The sequence below is a fragment of the Tripterygium wilfordii genome, chromosome 4 (assembly GCF_013401445.1).
Source record: "Tripterygium wilfordii isolate XIE 37 chromosome 4, ASM1340144v1, whole genome shotgun sequence".
In the NCBI taxonomy this organism is placed as follows: Eukaryota; Viridiplantae; Streptophyta; class Magnoliopsida; order Celastrales; family Celastraceae; genus Tripterygium; species Tripterygium wilfordii.
Window position 1 is genome coordinate 7,926,390 of NC_052235.1, and position 23,226 is coordinate 7,949,615.

Here is a 23,226-nt window from a genome sequence, read left to right on the forward strand (position 1 = left end):
CACCTACAGGTTGTGGATCGCGGATTTAACATCATTAAGAAAACATATCATTGGCCCATTGGGCTCTCAGAAGAGGATCATCAATGGATAGGCCCAAGCCCAGGTTACAACAAGAAAGACAACCCTAGGAACATGGGTACGTCGGTCATTTCACATTCTGATTGTTCGATATAAACCCTAGTATCTCCAATCTCGTTCTACAGGGGTTGGGCCTCCGTCTGCTTGTACTTCCTCTTGAATCTCATACCTATATCTGTCAATCGTTCTCAGATTTTTCGTATTCGTTTTCGTTTTGGTTGCTGTGTTGTTTTGTGATTTTGTTTTTCAATTTTATGCTATGTTTGACTTCATCTCTACCGGCTCGCTATGAGCCGCCATTGACTGTTGCGTCGGCTATGGTTGTTGTTGATCGCTAATCCTTCACTCACCACCACCTCCATTTCCAACCTCTTCTTAGTATCTACTATGTAAATATATATAAACGTGGTGGTGTGCGAAGAAGGCTTTTGATGACCGCAATTGATGCTAAACCATGAATGATTGGTATAAAGCTATTAGATCTGAGTGCTTCATCTGATATACTCTGACGGGTGCCAATTATCGAGTTTGCCCATTTTTGTTTGCTATGAACGTGACTTGCGTTTCTGATTTGTTGGGTCTTGTGCTCTTATGCTGGCATTTTTTTTTTGTTAATTCTAATTGTTTGAGTAGGTAATCATGGATATTGTTTGGATTTGTGAACTTAGATTGTAGAATGATGATATATGCACTGGGCTCTGAGCAGTTTTTTACTGTTATTTTGATGGAAATGCAGCCTAGAAAGCTATATCTGACTTTTATCTGTCAATTTTCTTTCATTTATTCAGTTCATCTTGTTGTAATCGGATGTAGGTAATGAGTTTTTACCGTGTTCATTTTGAGTGTCATCTCTGAAATTTAGTTTTTTTTTGTCTCTAAAGTTTAGTTATCATGGATTGCAGTCTGTCGAACTTGATAATGCCAAAGCTATAGGACCAATATTGCTAGTCATTTATGTGGATTAGGATGTCACTGTTCTACTAGTGCTTCACCATTTTAATTTCATATCATAACTTTGCGGATACTTTCTGAATTCTATGCCATGTCTTTGATTTGCATGACTCTGGTTTCATAGATAGTTGTTGACCTGTCTGGTGTTTTCTTTTGCATATTCCATATTATTGAAGAGGAACTGGTTCCTGGTCTTCCAATTTTTTTTACAAAGTACATTTATGTGGAAAAGATGGTCCTTTAAAGGATTAAGAATTGTTTGCTTTTGCCCGATGATGGAAAACTCATTTTATGGAGTGGTTACTTTGGTTTTCATTGTGAGCCTTTACTATATATTGTCACTGTTAACTTCCTCTCTCTCTCTCTCTCTCTCTCTCTCTCTCTCTCTCTCTCTAATTCTCATTCTCTCCCCCTATGACAGTTGAAGATGTGGAAAGGCTTCCAATGAAAACTATTTAGTTTTACCATAATGATCCAATATAGCTATGAGATCTGAGGGCTTATGAGAAGTAACCTCAATTGTAGAGGAATCTTTAACATTTGCATTCAGTTATTATCTGTTTTAAAATCTTAAGCTGGGAAATATCCTCCTTTTTCAGTGAGTATTTGATTGCACCAGATAGCCCCTTGCTTCTTTCAAGTTTTAGTTGCAAGGAAACCACGAGAAAAAAGGGTATTTATAGTGCAACATTGACAACTTTTGGCATCAAACATTAGTTAGTTTGTGATTAATCAAGTTTTGATTGCAATGATGTTTTGCCACAAAGGAATTGCTGGTTGTTGTCAAGTCACATTTTGGGATTGATTTTAGTGTATACTTGGTAAAGGAAGCAAAGCAAGATGATGAAGTACTATGATCTGAATGTTTCTGTTGAATACCCAAAATAGTATTGGTCTTCAAAGTTCTCTGATTGGTTTGCTTGATCCTTGCATCTATTAGTATTCTTCATTAATTGTTATAGTAGTAGATTCATTACTTTGTTCTTTCCCTAGTAGTGCATGTGCTTGTTTTCTTTTATCCATTATCATGTCTACTGATGAAAATTGTGGGCGAGTGTTGCTGTCTTTATAGCTTGCCATTATGATCTTTTTTCAACTTTCATTTCACCATCTTGTACATTTCTGTGTCATTCTGGTGATCAAAGATTTAGATTTGGCTTGTTGGATTTTCTGCAATCATGTTTGATTTGTGCAGATTTGAGGGTAGATATTTCTTTTCTTGATCAAAATATTTTGTTGCATTGTTTGTTGACCTGCTGCTACCTCTTTTAACATTTTAAAATATTTTAGACTTCCTCTTCGTGTGGGCAAGATGTCCCCTTCATACTCGTAGCCGGCCAATATGCGTAATATTTAATTGAAATAGCAAATGTATTGAATACATGTAATACTTCATTTTGTTCGGATCAATTTTTCAATAAAACATTTTTTTCGATTGATTCAATTTCTACAATTTAATTTTCTCTTCATTAAATTCAAAGTAAAATAATGATTTAAATTGATTCAGTTTTTACATTTTAATTTTCTCTTCATTAAATTGAAAATAAAAAAGAGACAATTTCCGAACTCAATTCATCTCTAACCCAATTTAATTTACTTTATTTTAAATTCAAATCATTTCAAGTCGAATAATGTATCAACTCAAATACTCGATTATTTCCTTGATTAAAGAATCCAAGCTCGTAAGTCTAACTGTTTAAGGACCCAATTAGTTTCAATATTTAGTCACAAGCCCAAGCCTACAAACCCAAGCCCATAAGCCCAAAACCTAAAAGAAACAATTTGGTTTTTGGGTTTATGGGCTTGGGTTTGTGAGTTTGGATTTGTAATTAGGTCTTGAAACTACTTGGGTTGGGGTAATTTGAATTAAGGTTAATTAAATTGGGCTAAAAATGAATTGGGTCCTGGATTTGTGTTTTTTTTTTTTTTGAATTTAATTTAATGAAGAGAAAATTGAAATGTAAAAATTGAATTAATTTAAATCATATAATGTGTATATATATAAAGAAAGAGAAAAAAAATATTTTATTGAAAAATGGACCTGGATAAAATTGAGGTATTACAATATTGTTGCATTGTTTGTTGACCTGCTACCTCTTTAACATTAATAGTTTCATTATCGAGTACTACTCTAATTTGGCCTGTTATCCAGTTAAGTTTTTTTTGTTAGTAATCATTGCAAAGAATTTGAGTTTACTCGTGTTAGTAATTGTTTCAAGGAAGTTGAGTGCCTCATAGGGGCGAAGTCAGTACATAATATGAGGGGGTCGTAAGGATGAACAAAGGATATTATGTTAGGATAGGGAAAGCTATACGGGGGTTCGTGGGGGCAACATCCTTAGAATTTTTTTTGAGTTATCTATTAACTATACCTTTGAAAGTTTAAAAAGTAACATTAAAAATAAAAAATTTATAAAATATGATAAGTAATAATTATCACTTGTGTTCTTGTTTAATCATGAGCATGATTATTTTACAACAAGAGGATCTAAATTGAAAATTTTGAGAGTTTTTTTATATGAATTATTACATAATTAGGTTTACTAAAAAAAATTTGAGGACTATACTGTGCCTTCGCCTCTAGTGCCTCAATAGGCACACTTAAATGAAGTAGTTGAGCTCGTTTGATCGTTGTCCGCTTCACCAAACAAAAAAAATTTTGGCCGGTTCTGCCGGTAAAATGGGGGTAACCGCCCTCCCAGTATGCAGCCAAAACTTCCAATTTAAATATATTTACATATTTAATAAATGTATATTTATATTATACATATTATTCATACTAAATATATTTATATTAATATTAAATAGATTTATATTTATAAAATGAAAAAATGAAAAAATAAAAACATTATTATAAAATTTTAATTTATAATATTATAAAATCTAAAATATTATTTTACTCCACAGTTTTTCCGCTAGCGTCAGTTTTTTAGTTCGCCAAACACCCCACAACATTTAACAGAGCTTTAAGCTCAGCTTTTCCGTTAGTATTGAAAATCAATATAACCGTTTTACCAAACAGGCACATTGTCTGTGAAAGTATGTTATTTTCATCAACTAGAAAAGCAGATTGTGGAGTCATGGATCATGCGATGGGGGTAGGGTGGTAAAACTCTTTCTGGTATGAATGATTGAATTTGTCCGACCCGAATTAAATCAAGTTTGGACATAAGTTATATATCTAAAATTCATGTCCAAACACAAAATGTTTGTCCAGTTAAAAATAGGGTTATGGTCCAAACACATAAATTTTATCCTATTTACTTGTTCGGACCTGAACTCGTATTAGGTTATTGTCCAATTTAGTTGTCTGAATTTAAACCAATCTAAGTGTGGTTAGTTAATAACGTTTGAAATTCAAAATGGGTTAGGATTCGGTCATGTAAATATTTTGTAAATACGTGATGTTGTCCGATTCGGAACCGAAGTTTTGCCGCCCCGTCTATATAATTTTGTGAGATATAATGAAATAGGTGTTATGTGTTCAAAGTAATTTCACAACCATACTCCTATATTATTGGACTTTTTGATTAATTTTGCTGCATATGAATGTATATAGGAATTCTCTCATGCAGATTTAACAAAAGGATCTAAAATGTGGATCTATATTTTCGCCGCCAATTGGGAATATGTGAGACCCAATAGAGTGGGTCTCATTTGTTATTTCACTTATGAACACTCTCAAGAAGTGATATTCATTAAAGTAAGGATATATGTTTTCATTATTGATTTGAAACATGTGGGTCTCAATTCTCAAAGCAATGGATTCAATTTGTTATCTTACTCATCCACACTATCAAAAAGTAATTTTTACTCTAGACACTTAAGTGAGAATTTCTATTTAATTAAATATATGGCTAAAAGTGAAAACATGCCCAACCCTTCAATGCCACTATGAAGATAACATTGTAAAACATGTAAATGAATATTGAAAATGCATCTAGAAAGACAAATTTGAAGATGCGTATTGCATGTGTTGGGTTGTGTGTGTGTGTGATGCTGGTTGAAGTAACTGTGCTTAACACAGAAATACTCCCACATCGGTTGTGTGTGTTCCCTCATGAGTAGTATATAAGTTCTCCCTACAACACACTTTTTTGCCTGGATGTAATATTCTGGGTAGTGTGTTGTAGTATTGCTTATATAATATTTGTGTTGTATATCAAAAAAAAAAAAAAAAGACAAGTTGTTGAATGGTTGCCCTATTGGAACCCAATTCTCCCTCATATAAAGATTTTCCCTTAAAAAAGTAAGGTCATAACTGTGAAATGGACCACTTTGATAGTTTTAAATTGCTCAATAATCTTCATGAACGAATTTTTCGGATAATAATATAACAATCTGGTGGTTCTGTATAGATTTTGAGACTTGTAAAACAATTGACCATACCAAGTGAGGTAAAGAGAAAGGTCACATTTTGATGAATCTTTCAAAGTCAAAGTCAAGATTCTTGGCAAGAGATGGCTAATGGATTGCTTCTTCTTGATGAGTTTGGCCGGTAGGGTAGGAGACCAGAAACCAGGGGTCCCTTTTCTTCTTCTTTTTTTTTTTTTTGAAGGATCAGATCATTAGTTTAAATCAACAGGTGACCAACTACTAATCAACACTATTTTATTTTTCTTGTGTGGTATTGCATTCTTAATATATATATATATATATATATATATAGACACACATATTGACTCATGTGGGTTAGAAAAATGATGACTTGTTGCTTTGCATTCAGAAAGCTGAAATGGTTAGGGGATGAGAAACAATATTTTTAGTCCTGTTATTTTCATTTGAGAGAGACATCTTTATACATTTATATATTTAATGACAACAATCGCTCGAGTCTTGACGATAGTTATTGATATCGGACCGGACCAGCGCGTGAATTGGAAAACTGGCACATTGACCGGTGATTTTGGGTTCGGTATGTCAAAAAACTGTCGGTTTTAAACTTAACAAAGGAATTGAAAATTTGGTAAATCAACGGTTTTTTGCTAAATAATTAAAATTTCATACTTTTTAAGTCTTTTAAGGGACGGTCTAGATAATTTTTTTTTTTTTTTTAAAGGCCTACAGGCCACACACACGCTAAGCCATGCCGAGGGGCATGAAGGCCACCACAGATGATGAAAAACTACCCAAATCCCAAACCCCCTAGTGAGAATAGAACCCTGAACCTCAAGGTCCTGAGTAGATAACCTGACCAACCAGGCTATCTCTCATTTTCCGGTTTAGATAATGTTTGGTATCATTACTTTGTTTTAGTTTTCAAAAAATAGAAAACAAAAATAAAAAAATAACATTTGTTTGTATTTTTTGTTTGTATTTTTATGAAAACCTACAAAACATAAAAAATATGTTTTCAAAAGTTTTTAAAACACCACACAAGATGGCCTCATTTATCACTCGCAAAACATGCGTGCCGACCATTTTCTCTCATTTTTCTCTTTATGGGGCTCATCATATTTAAACCTCGGCATCAGGATGGAGTCGGGCCTAGGCCTGGCTTTGGGCATGATCGGTCTTCTGGTTAGGGTCGGGTCTGGGCTGGTCTTCAGGCCCGTGCTTGGCTTTTGCCAAGGGTGTGTTTCATAGGGGTGTCCATTAGGTTTTCAGTTAATTTTTAACCAAAACAGAAAATGTCTGAATCGATTCGGTTATGATATTTTAGAATCCATAACCGAACCATATATGTTCGGATAACCAAACCAAAATAACCATATTTTTCGGATCGGTTTTCGATTTTTGAAGAAATGAAAACGTATGAATAGATTTCAAATAGAGTGAGAAAATAGCCCATGATCGACTCCAACTCCATCTAATAAAGTTTGATAAAAATTCATGATAATGATAATAAATATATTATCTAATCACAATTAAAGAAAAATAAATTTACAAGACCGAAAGAAATAATATGATCAAGAAAAAAAAGAAAAAAGAAAACATACATGAAGATGTCTCCCAACTTTCGCTTTAGAAATAATCAATCTTAATTTATATGAATTTTAAAATGATAAAGCCACCATTTGTTTCAACCAATCAATCTTAATATATATTTATTATTTGTTATGAAGATATAATCAGAGTTTTACAAGTACTACTTGGCCTCCCATAGTCTCATATTACAATATGTAACTTATATATATTTATATATATATATATATATAATCTAATATATATTTATATAATATAATATATCATATATGATATATATATATAATATATATTACTATTATTCGGTTTTTTTATTATAACCATAACCGTAACCGAAAAAATCATAATCACAAAAATATCCAAACATTTACTAAAATCATAACCATATCCGAAACCATAACCGAAAAACCATGTCTGAAAATCGAACAACCAAGGTTACGGATCGATTTCTCGATTGCAGATCGATTGTGGACACCCCTAGACTGCTTAAGGCTCGGGTGGATTTGGACTCTCATAGAGCTCGTTTGGTGTGTTGCTAATTTTTTTATCCTGTCGTGGCATGTAGGGGTCCTCACATTCTTGGCCTCTAATGCTTGATATTTTTTGCTTCATATAATTCTGTGAATTATTTATTTGCTTGGCTATTCGTTCGTCAATTTCTTCGTATTTTGTTCTTGGAAATCATATTAGACTCGTTTGTTACATTACCTTCGGTCTTCTCGATTGTTCTTGATTGTTGGTTTGCTTCGATATTCAATTGGTTGTTTGGATCTAGTTATCCTCTTAGCTTGTTTATAAGGGCGATTGATTCTCTCGACATGTAGAATAGGCGTTAAATCATTTTGCGACTTTGAATTGTTAGAAAATGTTTTTAAATAAACAAATTTTATTTTAAAACCTTTTTGCCTTCAAAATAAAAATATTTGAAAATATTTTTTGTATTTTTCAAAAAATTAAGTTTGAATCACATAAACTATTTTCATTTTGATTAGGTTTTTCGTATAGCCTTAAATCATATTTTTAGAATATAAAATAATTTTTACACTAGTTTTGAATAGTTTTGAGTGCATGGGAAGTTTATTGAAAATTCATGCATTATGATTGACTGGTTGGTTTGGATGGATGTTGATGGTGGAGTTGGGTTATTGTGGTATCCTTGTTATCTAGTCTATTGTAGTTTGTGGTGTTGTGATGGCCTTATTGTTGTGGTATGGCCGATTTTGATTTGAGGAGTTGTATGGGTAGTTGTGAATAACCTTGTTATTGTTGTCTGGCTTTTGCGATGGTTGTACTCGTGACATACCATCATAAGATGTGATCGCTTCCTAGGATTATATATCCTCTTTCTGTTACCCGTGTGATTATATGGGATATTTGAGTGGCACAGCCTCCGATAGTGGTTTCAGGTTGTCGTGTGCTGCCTTTTGATAGTTGTGATGGATGATATTATTAACACAAACCTTATTTACATCATATTTCAACTAAGCAACGTGATTACATGAACATGGAAATACAACTCTATGTTAAGAATAATCTAGAGTAAAACACTAACATGTAAACATGATTATAACCAGGAAAATTCTTCTCCAGAAGCAGTTCTTCTCCTTTCGTTGAACCAAGAGTGCTCAAGCCAATCAATAGGCCTTGGCTTATGTAGAATGAGCAGTTATTCAGGAAAGCATAGACGATTACCTACAAAGCATTCCAACTCCCCAAACCTATCACTTAGTAGAGATGGTTCTGCCAATATAACAATAATATTTTCTAATTAATAGTTAGTCTACTTGCACAAGGAGTCACAATATCAATATATTATTACAAGACTCCACTAACTTGAATATACCTCAATATGCCACATCAAATCATTCTAATATACTCAATCCAATAGGTATTTGAGCACCATCGCCTCTAATGGTGGTTCCGAACCGCCTTGTGCTACATATTGTTGTGTTGGGGGGTTGTGATGTGTATGACTGCATAAATATATTGCATGCTCATATATAATGCATTGTTGTCGTTGATTGTGGCACGATCATATGCATTATCGTCTATCATATTTATTGTGATTGTTTCGGTTGTTTGCTCTTTGTTCATATGCAGTTAAACTATTTTATATCTTGTTTGCTATTTCGGTATTCATTTATCGTTCATGTCATTTGTTAATACTTGTCCACTCAATATCTGCCACAGGTATTCAAGTACTATTGGATTTTATATCTCATCATTTCTTTGTTTTTCCACTTTAAAGTAAGTTTGTCAATGATGACCAACTTTCGATGGCGTGAGGGTGATATGCTATGGATACTGATATATGGGAGTCATGGATAGTGTTTTGCCTAGGTTTTATCGTTTTAACTTCCGTATATTAAATTTTAGTCGATTGCATTTAGGGTTGTTTGAACGTTTCTAGTATTTATTTTTATAATAATACACTTTGAGAATTTTCACAAAAAATTTTGGTAGTTGAGCCTAGTTTAGTCATTTTGCAGACCCCTCCGAGACTGACTATTACAAGAGTTATGGATAGTGTTTGCTATGTCTTATCGTTTCAGCTTCCGCATTAAATTTTTTCATAGAGACATATTTATGTTTACTAATTTACTATTCGTTGTAGTTGTATTGATCTAGTTTTGAGATTGAAAGAAAAGAATTTGAGAGATTTTGTTTGATTGCGGACAAATTTAAGATAGTCTAATCATTTCGTAGATTCTTTTTAGGATGGATCGTTATACAAATTGTCAAAATATTTTGAAAAATTAAGATTTAGGATCATTCCAGTATATACCAAAAAAGTGTGATTAGTTACCTTGTTAAATAAATGGTGATAGTATTCATTTTTAAAAGAGAGAGGGCAATTAGACATTCTAGTTTCTGCCATTTATTGGCAGTTAGTTATAATATTCTATTAACTCATTTGGCATCAAAAATATCAACAATAGCACCAACTCTAACTAGAGGACAACCGTATTATGTTTATCTTTTTATATGGATGAACATTATTTGCACCCTATTTTTTACTAAGTACACCCTATTCTAACGTGTTTTTAAAGGGTTAATGAGGTTTACTTAACAAAAAAATGAGGTGCAAATAATGTTCATCTTTTATATGTCATGTCAGTATAAAAGTTCAATTAGGCTATGCATGTATTATATATAATATTATATTCATGTTATATTTTATTTATGGACATAATTGAAGGTTTCTAGAAACATATTAGCATCTCCTAAGACTTCAACCACTTGGGTGATAATCCAATAGGTGAATTTCTATGGGTCAAATCGTAAGGACTCGGGAGGTCTTGAGTTTGATTCTCACTGTGAGTAAATACTATGTGGCCATGCATGCGCTAGGCTTTAGCTTAATTTACCATGTCATCAGGTGATAAAGTTTTGTGCGCGTAAACCTGACGACCTGAGTTTAGACCCATCATAGGTATCCAAATAATAAACTTGTATAGCGTCGTTCTCGGTTAAAAAAATCGTTGAACTTCCATTTGGACAAATTATTGGGTAAAACTATCAAATGGTCAATAGTTTTCAAAACTTCAGGGGGCAAAATATTATTTAAATCAATTTAATATATTTGATCAAAATTCATACATTGATGATTGAGGACAAGTTGGCTGAGCAAGAGTTAGGACTTAGGAGCACTAGTTTATACATATGATCACTAAGCATTATCCAGTATATCAACTACTTGGAGCTTTATTGGTCACTATATAATGATATGTTAAGGTACCATCAATTTGGTAGTATACATTGTTAAATAATGGTTTATAGTAGAAGTATTACTTAATACCTAAAAGTTTTAGAAAATGGGAAGTGGTGCGTGAGGGGAGCGTAACATATCGTGGTTACACTTGTTCATTATTGTCAATATGTGTCGGGGACGGAGACTCCGCAATATGGTAAGATATTACTGATGTGGGTTAGTTATTTTTTTATGGGGGTATAATTGTATTTTTCAGGTACTTAGGTCGCTGGTATATAAGGGTTAAAATCCTAAACGAATATACTATTGAAATTCTTATATTGAAAACAGACATAGAACCAGTGGACGTAAATAAATTGTCGAACCACGTAAATTCTGTGTTATTTTCTTCTCTCTATTTTTCGATTACTTCATTATATTGTTCTATTATTTGTGATTCTCTGTGAATGACTTGTTTTACAAACATATATATATGTTTGAGAGTAGAAACCCACTTTTAAGTACCTTAACACACTATTAAATTGTTAAATGAGTGTTTGGTCCTAAAAAAGAAGGTCCCTCTTGCCTTCAAAATTCCCGTGTATTAGTGGAAACCCCAAACACTATTTCTCCATAAATTAATGCATAACAATGACAAACACACCCCAGTATCAGTTTGTACGTGTTCTAGAGACTTGAGAGCACCTAATGACATATTGTCTCTCGACTGAAAAGATTTGTCGGAAAATTTTAAAGGGTGGATAAGATGATAAATCGTCAGGCTAGGATAAACTTTTGTCAAATCTAGACTCTTTGGATTGATTCTCATGTCCAGCTCATAAAAAAACTATAAAACTAGGGCTAGTCAGACAATTAAACTTTTTTACGAACGCATGTCCATTTAGGTTATAACTTAGTAAATAAATATTTATGAGGTCAAATTGTTTATATTCATAAGGTTTCAAGTTTGATTTCCATTACGAGTAATATTCTTTTGATTACACGTTGAATTTTGCTCAACTTAACCTATCGTCAGGTAAGAAATTTATACACATGGATTTGATGGTCCCAGTTTAGATCTATATCAAATGTTCAAATAATAAACTTTTATCATCTCGGTATCGGTTATCAAAACAAATATAAACAAGGTTTTTCTTCCTCAACGCACGTTTTGAAGGCTTTGACTTTGAGTGCACGTAATTACTTTGGTGTAAAGCTAAACATGTTTGTTGGGTTGAATTGAGAATTGATTGTCCTAAAATTGATAGATTTTATCATGTAGGACATGACTTAACGTGTCAATGTTTCGGCTGAATTTCTCATTATAAACAAATATTATTTGTGAATGTTCTCAATCAAAATATATAATTTTATGCATTATTATTTATACCTACTTTGATGAATATGATTTGATGAAAACATCTATTCATTATGAATCAAATTTTAAACACACATATGTGTAATTCAGTCGTCAATAGAGCCACATCTTTTTAGTCACTATATATGAACATACTTTATGGTACGGCGATGTGTGTGTCATGAGGCCAGATAATACGGGGAAGGTTCTGGAAGCAATAGCTGGAAATGATGACGTGGACATTCCTACAGCAGAATCAAAAGGGATCGCTGATATTGATGGAAGGAGGAGAAAGATGGTTCGTGAAAGGAATAGGCCTAACCATCTAAGGGACTACGTGTAGGGCTGTGATTAAACTAGCTATGAATAAATAGTTATCTAGGAGGTTTGGGAAAGGTGTGTAATGTGTGATGTTGAGAGATAGTCTCTGTTTCTTCCCCTAATTTCTCTATTTTGGATCTGTATTGCCTTGCTCAATAGTAAAACCCTTTTCAGTTCATATCAATTGGTGCTTTCATTGAATCTCCGCCATGGCTGAAGGGACTCGTCTCAAAGCCCTGGACGACGCTATTCGCCGTCTTCAAGAAGCCTCCTCCGTTCATGAGTCGTCATTAGGGTCTCTTCAATCTGCGTTGGTGGAGCTGACTCAGGTCACGACAGATCAGAAAACTTTCGTTCACGAGTTAACCAACCGTGTTACCGCGATGGATGGCCGTTTGGAACAGGTTCTTCGTCTGGCTCAGGCTTCTCTTTCTACACTCAGCAGTCCTTCTGCTGTGACTGTTTCCACAACCACGGGTGCTCCTGCTCCTGCTCCTGCTTCTCCGATAGCCGCTCCTCCTCTAGCGGCGTATACCACCGCCTCCATGGGAGTTTTTCCACCGGGATCTGTTCGCTTAGATTTCCCTCGCTTTGACGGCACAAATCCTCTGGATTGGGTTTCGAAGGCAGAACAATTTTTTCATCTCTTTCAGACAAATGAAACTCAGAAGGTGGAAATCGCTTCTTATCACTTTGATGGTCCTGCTTGGCAGTGGTTTCAATGGGCCACCTCGGCTCACCCATTTCCTTCTTGGTCTGATTTTGCTCGTGCCATTGAGATTCGCTTTGGTCCGACAGCATTTGAAGATCATGGATCTGCTTTAGCTAAACTCACACAAACTGGTTCGTTTGAGGATTTCCAATCCCAGTTTGAGCTTCTCTCAAATCGTGTGCCTCAACTACCGGATTCCTTCCGTTTGAGCCTTTTTCTTTCTGCCCTGCATTCGGATATTCAACACGATGTTCGCATCTGTAAACCAACCACCGTTCTTGAAGCTATTGGCCTCGCTCGGCTTCATACTGCTAAGCTTTTGGCTCTCAAGAAGGCTGCGGTATCCGGTGGTACACCACGTCTGGATTTTCGACCCACCGTCCAAGTTCGTGGACCTCTGCTTCCTAACCCAATTCGACCACCAGATTCTTCGACTAAACCTAACCCTCCTGCCCCAGCTGTCAAACGAGCTTCCACCATTCCTATTCAGAGGCTTACTACTGCTGAAATGCAGCGGAAGCGTGACCTTAACCTTTGTTATCATTGTGATGCTAAGTTTACTTTTGGGCATCAGTGTCCCGCTCGTCGACAACTATTTTATTTGGATCTCGCGGATCCTGGGGAAGGGCTTGATGAGGTATCTGAGGCACAACTGACCGAAGCCCTGCACCTTGCTGAATTACCACATACGTCCGATGAGAGTACCCTTACTACGGATACGGCTATATCCTTTCACGCACTTACGGGTTCTCCTTCGTTACAGACTTTGCGATTTCAGGCGACCGTGGCGGGTTCCCAGTTACATACCTTGGTCGATGGGGGTAGTACGCACAACTTCATCCAAAGTCGGGTTGCTAAGACCTTGGGGCTGCCAATTGAAGTAGTGCAGGGTATTACAGTTGCTGTAGGAAATGGGGAAAAACTACGATGTGAAGGTTGTATTCGCCAGGTCCCAATTACTATCCAAAATCACTTATTCAAAGCTGATTTGTATGTGGTGGCTATCCAAGGTGCTGAGTTGGTTTTAGGGGTTTCTTGGTTACATACGGTTAATCCTATCTTGTATGATTATGTCCAACGGGTGATTACGGTGAACCATAATGGCGCATCTGTTCGTCTTCAGGCCATGGCTTCATCCTTGCCAACTGCCATGAACTATCATCACCTACGTCGCTTGGTTCAGTCAGGTGCAGTAGGAACTTGCTTACAACTAACCATGGAATTTCACTCAGCTCAAGGTGGGGAGGAAGTGACAGAACCCCAGTTGAGTGGATTACTGGCACGATATCAGTCTATCTTTCAGAAACCACAAGGGCTACCACCAGTTCGGTCAACTGATCATGCCATACACCTTTTACCACAAGCAAATCCAGTCAATGTAAAACCATATCGCTATCCTTATTTCCAAAAATCGGAAATTGAACGGCTGGTTCAAGAAATGCTACGGGAAGGAATTATTCGTCCAAGTACTAGCCCATTCTCCTCTCCCGTCTTACTTGTCAAAAAAAAAGATGGGGCATGGCGATTTTGTACTGATTATCGAGCTTTGAATGCCATCACGGTGCGGGATCGTTTTCCTATTCCTACTGTGGATGAATTATTGGATGAATTAAATGGTGCGGTGTTTTTTTCTAAGCTGGATTTGCTAGCCGGCTACCATCAAATTCGAGTTCGATCAGAGGATATCACAAAGACTGCTTTTCGCACTCATGAGGGGCATTATGAGTATCTTGTGATGCCGTTTGGCCTCACCAATGCTCCCTCCACCTTCCAAGCTACAATGAATTCTATATTTCGGCCCTTCCTTCGTCAATTTATCTTGGTTTTCTTTGATGACATTTTGGTGTATAGTAAGTCTTGGGCTGATCATTTACAACATTTGGCTGATACTTTTCAGGTGTTGCAAGTTAATCAATTTGTGGCTAAACGCAGTAAATGTACATTCGGTCAGACCTCAGTGGAATATCTTGGCCATATTGTGTCGGGTCAGGGAGTGCAAATGGACCCAGCAAAAGTTTCAGCGGTCGAAAAGTGGCCTCCTCCCACAACCATTAAAGCTTTACGTGGTTTTTTGGGACTTACGGGATACTATCGCCGTTTTGTTAAAGGATATGCTATGGTTGCTGCCCCTTTAACTGACCTTCTCCATAAGGATGCTTTTGTATGGACGGACAAGACGCAAGCAGCTTTTCAACTCTTGAAAACAGCCTTGACATCAGCCCCGATCTTGAAATTGCCCAATTTTAGCTTGCCATTTGTGGTGGAAAGTGACGCATCCGGCACGGGCATTGGGGCTGTATTAACCCAGGCAGGGCATCCTATTGCTTTTTATAGTGCCAAATTATCTCCTCGAATGCAGGCAGCATCTGTCTATCACCGCGAAATGTTTGCAATCACAAATGCCGTTGCCAAATGGAGACAGTATTTGTTAGGAGGACGATTTGTTATTAAGACAGATCAGAGGAGTTTGAAGGAATTACTGGACCAGACTATTCAAACCCCAGAACAACAACGGTGGATGACCAAGCTTTTGGGGTATAGTTTTGATATTCAATATCGTCCAGGTAAGGATAATATTGTTGCTGATTCTCTATCAAGACAGCAGTGGGAGGTAGCTAGTTTCTCTGCTCTATCAACTCCCCAGATTGATTTGCTACCCTTATTAGTGCAAGAAACTTCAGCGGCTGAGGATTTGGTCACACTAAGTCACAAAATCCTCATTGATCCAGGTTCGGTCCCTCATTATTTGATTCGGCAAGGTCTGATTTATTTCAAACACCGGATTGTGTTGTCTGCTACTTCACAATTGAGACAACAATTAATTGAGGAATTTCATTCAACCCCAGTGGGCGGACACGCTGGTGTTCTACGAACTTATAAAAGGCTAGCGTCTAATTTTTATTGGCCTTTAATGAAGAAAGATGTTCACAAGTTCGTCACTGAATGTTTGATTTGCCAGCAAATGAAAATTTCTCAACTATCGCCGGCCGGATTGTTGCAACCGTTGCCCATACCGGAGCAAGTGTGGGAAGATATATCCATGGACTTTGTGGTTGGGTTACCTGCTTCAGGGGGCAAAACAGCCTTGCTTGTGGTGATTGACAGATTAACCAAATACGCCCATTTTTGCCCATTACCCAGTCATTATACTAGCACTATGGTAGCCGCTGTTTTTGTTAGGGACATCATTAAACTGCATGGACTTCCACGTTCAATTGTTACTGATCGGGATCCACTATTTTTGAGTACATTTTGGCAAGAAGTTTTCAAATTACAAGGCACAAAGCTGAATATGAGCAGTGCTTATCATCCGCAAACGGATGGCCAAACAGAGGTTTTAAATCGTTGCTTAGAAATGTATCTTCGCTGTTTTGTACAAGACAACCCGGCGCATTGGCTTAAATTTCTACCATGGGCAGAGTATTCATACAACACGGCTTACCATACTGCTTCAGGTATGACGCCGTTTCAAGCCCTCTATGGTCGACTGCCACCTCTAATTCAGAAGTATTTTCCAGGTTCCACAACCTGTGACGCTGTTGATCATGAACTTATCACACGAGATGAATTGTTGCGTCTTCTAAAAACTAATTTGCAGCGCGCGCAACTTCGCATGAAAAATCAAGCTGACCAGCATCGGCGTGAGGTTCAGTTTGAAGTAGGCGATTTGGTTTTTATTCGGCTTCAACCATATCGTCAGCTGTCACTGCGGTTGCGCCGTGACCAGAAGTTGGGTCCTCGATATTTTGGTCCTTTTCCTATCATTCAAAAGGTTGGGGCAGTGGCCTATCGTTTGGAATTGCCGGTGTCAGCTAAAATCCATCCGGTCTTCCATGTTTCTGTTCTTAAACGATGTGTGGGAAACCCAGAGCAGCAGTCTATTCCACTTCCATTGTTGACAGTACCTTCGGGGCCAGTTGTGAAACCAATTGCCATACTCAGTCAGAGAGAAGTTGTACGCCAAGGACAGTTAATACCGCAGGTTTTGGTGCAGTGGGAGAATTTGCTGCAGGAAGATGCTACTTGGGAAGATTTGGCCCTTGTGTCTAAGCAATTTCCTAACTTGAACCTTGAGGACAAGGTTCTCACTGACCAGGGGAGTATTGTCATGAGGCCAGATAATACGGGGAAGGTTCTGGAAGCAATAGCTGGAAATGATGACGTGGACATTCCTACAGCAGAATCAAAAGGGATCGCTGATATTGATGGAAGGAGGAGAAAGATGGTTCGTGAAAGGAATAGGCCTAACCATCTAAGGGACTACGTGTAGGGCTGTGATTAAACTAGCTATGAATAAATAGTTATCTAGGAGGTTTGGGAAAGGTGTGTAATGTGTGATGTTGAGAGATAGTCTCTGTTTCTTCCCCTAATTTCTCTATTTTGGATCTGTATTGCCTTGCTCAATAGTAAAACCCTTTTCAGTTCATATCAGTGTGAGTCAAGAATGAAATTATATTTTCATTAAAAAATACATCATAAAATTAAGCATGACATAAATGCATCAATCATCTACCTTCATTTTCTACTTCTTCCTTTTTTAAATCCTAAAACTAATTATTTAATTTTTAAAATAATAAAAAAATACAATGGATAATGAAAAAAATTAGAGATATCAGTCTAAAGGGACTGATACCTAAACTTTCTTTTTTTTTAAAGAAAAAAAATTGTATTATTGCTAGTCACTTTCATAGAATTTTTTAATCTTATTTTTTGAAAAATTAAAATATATTAATTTATTGGGTAAATTGACCCACTCTTTTTCCGTACAGGGGTAATTCTGTCATTAAATTAAAATTCGTGAAGCACCAATCCAGACCAAGTCGCTCTCTATATTACGCGCCAACGAAGACCCAGCCCTACGGTTGACGTATGCAAACAAAATAAATCAATAAAAAGTGACGGCGCTCTCTCTTCCAATTAAATAGATCCACGTTTCATCGCTACCCCCAGATCGTACGTAAGACAATGACATGACATTCGATATCGTGCGGTTGATGTTCGTACTCGCTAAAACGGTGTTATATCGTGCGTTTTCAGGCGGCGTGTCCAATGCGTGTGGTTTATTTCCAATTAGAGCTGCGTTAATTGGAGTAATAAATAAATAAAATTGATTATAATTAATTAATTACTGATTAAGTGATTATAATTTATAGGTAGTTAGAATTTTCTCTCTCTTAACAACTCGAAACTACGCGGTCCAAACATCTCCCAATAAAAGGGGCATGTTCATCGTTCATCGACTAGGGTTTCTTACACCATCATCGCCATTTCGTCTTCTCTCTCTACGCACTCACTTCCTTTCTCTCAAAACTGAAGAACTCACTCAGGTTCGATCAATCGTATTCGAGGTTTTTGATTCGTTTGAATTGCATCGATTGAGAATGCCCGCTACCGGCTGGGAGGGTTCTTCTGCATCGTTTAATTATATCGGCCGTTCGATTCTGAGCCGCCGCCGCGAACAAGTTTATTCCATGGACGCCGCCGGGAGTCATGATGTGGAGCTTGATGCATTCCAGAAGAAGGTCGCTGAGCGATTCTTGAACTTATCCGCCGCCGGGAACGATGATCTGTTATCTATTTCGTGGGTACGGAAGCTGCTTGACGAGTTCCTCTGCTGCCAGGAGGAGTTTCGGGTAATTCTATTCAATAATAGTTCAATTGTTGGGAAATCATCAGCTGATCGTCTCATGGAGGAGTTCTTTGAGCGGAGTGTGAAGGCGTTAGATGTGTGCAATGCGATCAGGGACGGTATTCAGCAGATAAGGCAGTGGCAGAAGATTCTGGAGATTGTGCTTTGTGCTCTTGACAACAACCAGAGAAGTCTCAGTGAGGGCCAGTTCCGCCGTGCTCAGAAGGCTCTGATGGATTTAGCAATCTCATTGCTCGACGAGAAGGACTCTGGCACAGCGGTCGCTCGCCGCAATCGGTCCTTCGGGAGCAACAACGGATCTCCTAAGGAACGCCACAGGAGAAGCGACCACTCCAGGTCTTTGTCGTGGAGTGTTTCGCGGTCCTGGTCTGCTGCGAAGCAGCTGCAGGCGATTGGGAACAATTTAACGGCGCCGAGAGCAAATGAAATTGTGGCGACCAATGGACTTGCGATGGCTTTTTTCACCATGAGCTCCGTATTGTTGTTTGTAATGTGGGCTTTAGTGGCTGCAATTCCATGCCAAGGCCGCGGCTTGCACGTCCATTTCTCGATTCCTAGGCAGTACATGTGGGCCGCACCTATGCTTTCGCTGCACGAGAGGATTTTGGAGGAGTCGAAGAAGAGAGAGAGGAGGAATTCTTGTGGATTGTTAGAGGAGGTTCATCAGATTGAAAGATGTGCACGGTTTATGAATGAAATGGTGGACTCTGTGCAGTTTCCATTGACAGAAGAGAAGGAAAGAGAGGCCAGGCAGAGAGTGCAGGAGTTGGGGCTGGTTTTTAAGGCTGTAAAGGAGGGTTTGGATCCATTGGAACGCCAAGTGAGGGAGGTGTTTCATAGAATTGTGCGTAGCCGAACTGAGGGGCTCTGTTCTTTTGGAAGAACAGACCATGATGATTAATACGTCTCTGGGCAGCTGATTGTGTGCGTCATAGAAATGTTGCCAATTATAGCTTCAAGCAGTGCAATGGAAATAAAAAGGGTAAGGAGTGACCAAAAAAACAAAACTTTCTTTGTGTATTCAGTAATCAGCATATATTAGTGTATAGGGTACTTCTGGTAGGACTTGAAATTGGAAATTGGCAGTCCTTAATGCTGATGTCCCAGCTTCTTGTTTTTTGTACAATTGAAATTCCTGGGTAAACGGCATAATATGATCTTGTAATTGATTCAGTTAATGATCATCATTTTTGGTTTTCTGTAGATGGTGCATAATACTTTATTCCATTGTGATTCTTTTTCTTTGGTTTATTCTGGGAATGAATGTGGTGGCTCCGACTAAGTGATCTATCAAGTCTCGGACTTGAGTAACTTTCTGTTTCTCTAACCCTGCGATTCCATTGAGTACCTTCATACTTTGTCAGAACTGTGGGTTTGGTTCTTCTGTTTAATGTTGTAGTTGATAACTCTTTCATTGCCAATTGTTTTTGTTACTAGGGATCCTTAAATGATAGGAACCATTTGGCACTGAGCAATGTTGTATTGGTCGTGTTGCTTGGCTTATAGATTCGTCCATATGGTTGGCTTTGATAACTTCAGTTTCTCTCTGTTTTTGATCCCTCATTCATGAAACAATATCATTTTTCCCCAGAAAACTAGGGTGTGGCATTTTTTATTATTATTTTTTTCACTTGATAGCTGACCACCCTTGATAAATTATTGCAGAAAATGGTGTTTTTGCTTTCAATATGGCATCAGCTAGTCTTTAATATATGATCCAGCTGTATTCTTCTGTAAACTGTGAGGATCATGTGACTTGGATTTTCTTCCACTGAATTGCTTGTGTTTAGTTTGCATAACTTTAATGCAAATGCAAGAAACAAATTATTTGGAGAGATTAACTTGTGCATATCTTTTTTGACTTTGATTTATTCATGGATTTGAGGCATTCTGGCATTCTAAATTGCTGGGTCAAGAATTAAACCTTCTGAGGGAAACTTGTTTGCTTGAAATTTATTGCTCTCTTGGTTCCATTTCCTTGACCAGTAAATGGTGGTCTTTCCCATATCATTGAATTATATTCTTTGTAAACAATTCAATTCATCAGCCAAGTCCTCCAAAGATTGGTCTCCTATTTGCCTACTTGACTTTTCATTGTCTGCCTGTTTTGCTGCAACAACTAATTGGGTTTACTCTGTGTATACATTTAGGGTCTGAGACCACCATTTTAGTCACCCCTGTATCCAAGATATGCAGAACTACATTATGGGTTCATAAGCTAGCGTATTTTAAAAGTATCGCCAAACATCTGATCGCTTATAAACTAGTTTATTTTTGACAGTTTATAAGTTAACTTAAAACGGAGCCAAGTCATGATGCTTTTTTTGATTATTAGGGTTATTCCCCCCTGCTTTTATCCCTTCAGTTCTTTGGAAATGAACTGTCACCAATGCTTTGCATCTTTTCTTTAATCTTTTCCCTATACACACAGCCTTAACAGTCTTAGGGTCTGTTTGATAACACTTTTGTGTCTTGTTTTTTGTTTTAATTTTCAAAAAATAGAAAATAAAAATAAAAAATATTGCTTGTTTGTATTTTTCTGTTTTGGTTTTTATGAAAACCAAAAACAAGTTTTCAAAATTTTTGAAAACAAGAAAAAAATGTTTTTAAAAGTTTTGGAAACAAAATTAGTTACACTTATTATAGATTGTATTTTCATTAAGATTTCATATTGCAAATTGCATAGAGATATGAAGACAATGATCAAATACACTTTGGGTTATTGTTTTATTTCTTATCTTTTTTTTCTTTCTGCTGATGTTTTCAATGGTGAAACACGAAAAAGACTGCAGTTATAAAAAAATATAGGTGGTGTGGATATATTCCATTATTATGAAAATAAAAATATAAACACACATTTTTTTTTTCAATTTTATGTTTTCAGTTTTTGTTTTCCGTTTTAAGTGTTCAACCAAACAAGTTTCAATTTTATATTTTCATTTTATATTTTATGTTTTTGTTTTCTATTTTTATTTTCAAAATTTTTGGAAGTGATATCAAACACAACCTGAGTTTATTCTTTTCTTTGAGGTAACCTTTGCTCCCCCTCCATCAACTGTTCAGAGAATCTATTCTTGGCAAGCAATAGTTACTGCTTTGCTGGAGGCCCTGAGCAAGTTTCAAACTCTGGCGTCGCGGTTGAAACAATATTTATCCCAAAAGCTTAAAACTGTTAAGAAGGGTGAATCATTTGTTATTTATTAATCAATACTCTTTAACAGTTTTCAGATCATTTCAGATACAAGTAGTTCCAAGCTAGATTTGAAGGGACAAATGGCTGAATTCCATGGCCCCAAACCATTGACACCTTATGCTGAGTGGCAGCTTGGTTGGTGAAATATAACATTCCAAGAACAACTGTCAATGCATCCAAAGCTTTAATTACAAAAAGTTTTGATTGTCCTTCCCCTGTTGTAGAAGTAGAACCATTCAATCCAATCCAGTATGATCTGCAATTTGTGCTGGTTAGTTGACATGTGAGAAGGTCAAACAAACCAAGGGAGCTTATCTTTTCCTCCCTCTATTGAATTTTATTTGTCCTGACATGGAGACAGTCAAAGCCTGTTTGGATGGACAAAAAATTAGTGGAGCTCTCCGGCAACAAATCGTATTGACTCGAGAAGTTCTAAATTCGATTCTTACTAGGAGCAGTATGCTTGGTCACGTGTTAGGCTTCGGCCCAACTTATCTCGTCGTCATGTGAGAAATTTTTATACCTGCAGACATGATGACATATGAGTTTAGATCCATATAAGATGTTCAAAGGAACACAAGCAATTTATGTGGAAAACTACAAATCAGAGAAAAAAATCATAGATGTTGTAAAAAGAAAACCAAAGAAACTTTACTTTATGGGAAATTTGTACAACTACATTCTCAGTGACCTCTATATCCAAGAATACCTATGAGCCCAAGAGATTACCATAAACCTCACTCCAGCTTATATCTCTCTAACACTCTACATATTGAATCTCTCATTGTTCCATACCCGGAACTCAATTACACTAAGACATAAACCACAAAGTTTCCCCACCTTTCGCTCTTTCTTTCACTTGGTCTGGCCGCCCGTCTAACCTATGTTTAGAAGAAACAAAATAATAGAAACTTAATTGCAACCCTATAAAACAATTCTATTTATAATAAATAAATAAAAACTCAATCCCGATGGTAAATCCTTCAGATGTGTTTTCCAACATACCTGTCTGGATGCCCCTATCACCCATCCAAATGGATCTTCATCCTTCCTTGATCCAGACATCCAATAAGACCCCTCTACCACTTCACACACCTGATCCATCCGGACGACAATAACCCCTCATCTCGACGACACCTCCAGAAACAACTTTCTAGCAACATATCTTGCCTCTACAGATAATGTGAACCGATTCCAAATTTCTTGGTCAAACCTAATGATCAGATGTGTGATTAGGTAATTGGTCATTCACATTTAAGATACCTTTTTTGCTAAAACTGAACCAAAAAGGAGGTATTTTGAAATACATCTTATAAATTATCTTTTCCCCTATGTTTCACTTCTTCCT

The 23,226-nt window shown here is 36.8% G+C and overlaps 2 protein-coding genes and 2 non-coding genes across 4 annotated transcripts; all 4 read left to right on the forward strand.

The window, feature by feature from the left end:
* The first annotated feature begins 750 nt into the window (after positions 1-750).
* Positions 751-836, forward strand: LOC119998055. The gene has a single exon (XR_005468183.1). It is a non-coding gene; the product is annotated as a small nucleolar RNA snoR118 (small nucleolar RNA).
* A 1,027-nt stretch (positions 837-1,863) lies between these two features.
* Positions 1,864-1,945, forward strand: LOC119998044. Its single transcript, XR_005468170.1, has one exon. It is a non-coding gene; the product is annotated as a small nucleolar RNA R160 (small nucleolar RNA).
* Positions 1,946-12,192: 10,247 nt separating this feature from the next.
* LOC119996729 lies at positions 12,193-17,461 on the forward strand. Its single transcript, XM_038843470.1, has 2 exons — positions 12,193-13,112; positions 16,062-17,461. The coding sequence occupies exons 1-2, from the start codon at positions 12,533-12,535 to the stop codon at positions 17,303-17,305; spliced, it is 1,824 nt and encodes a 607-aa protein (XP_038699398.1). The 5' UTR covers positions 12,193-12,532; the 3' UTR covers positions 17,306-17,461.
* A 762-nt stretch (positions 17,462-18,223) lies between these two features.
* LOC119996730 (UPF0496 protein 4-like) lies at positions 18,224-19,888 on the forward strand. Its single transcript, XM_038843471.1, has one exon. It carries the CDS (start codon positions 18,258-18,260, stop codon positions 19,584-19,586), a length of 1,329 nt encoding a protein of 442 aa, XP_038699399.1. The 5' UTR covers positions 18,224-18,257; the 3' UTR covers positions 19,587-19,888.
* The last annotated feature ends 3,338 nt before the right edge of the window (positions 19,889-23,226 follow it).

Excerpts from the sequence above, each read along its gene's own strand:
- LOC119996729 (XM_038843470.1), top strand. The coding sequence starts at position 12,533 with ATGGCTGAAGGGACTCGTCTCAAAGCCCTGGACGACGCTATTCGCCGT. Across the intron at positions 13,113-16,061 it reads TGCCATTGAGATTCGCTTTG|GGGAAGATATATCCATGGAC; the intron begins GTCCGACAGCAT and ends CGGAGCAAGTGT.
- LOC119996730 (XM_038843471.1), top strand. The coding sequence starts at position 18,258 with ATGTTCATCGTTCATCGACTAGGGTTTCTTACACCATCATCGCCATTT.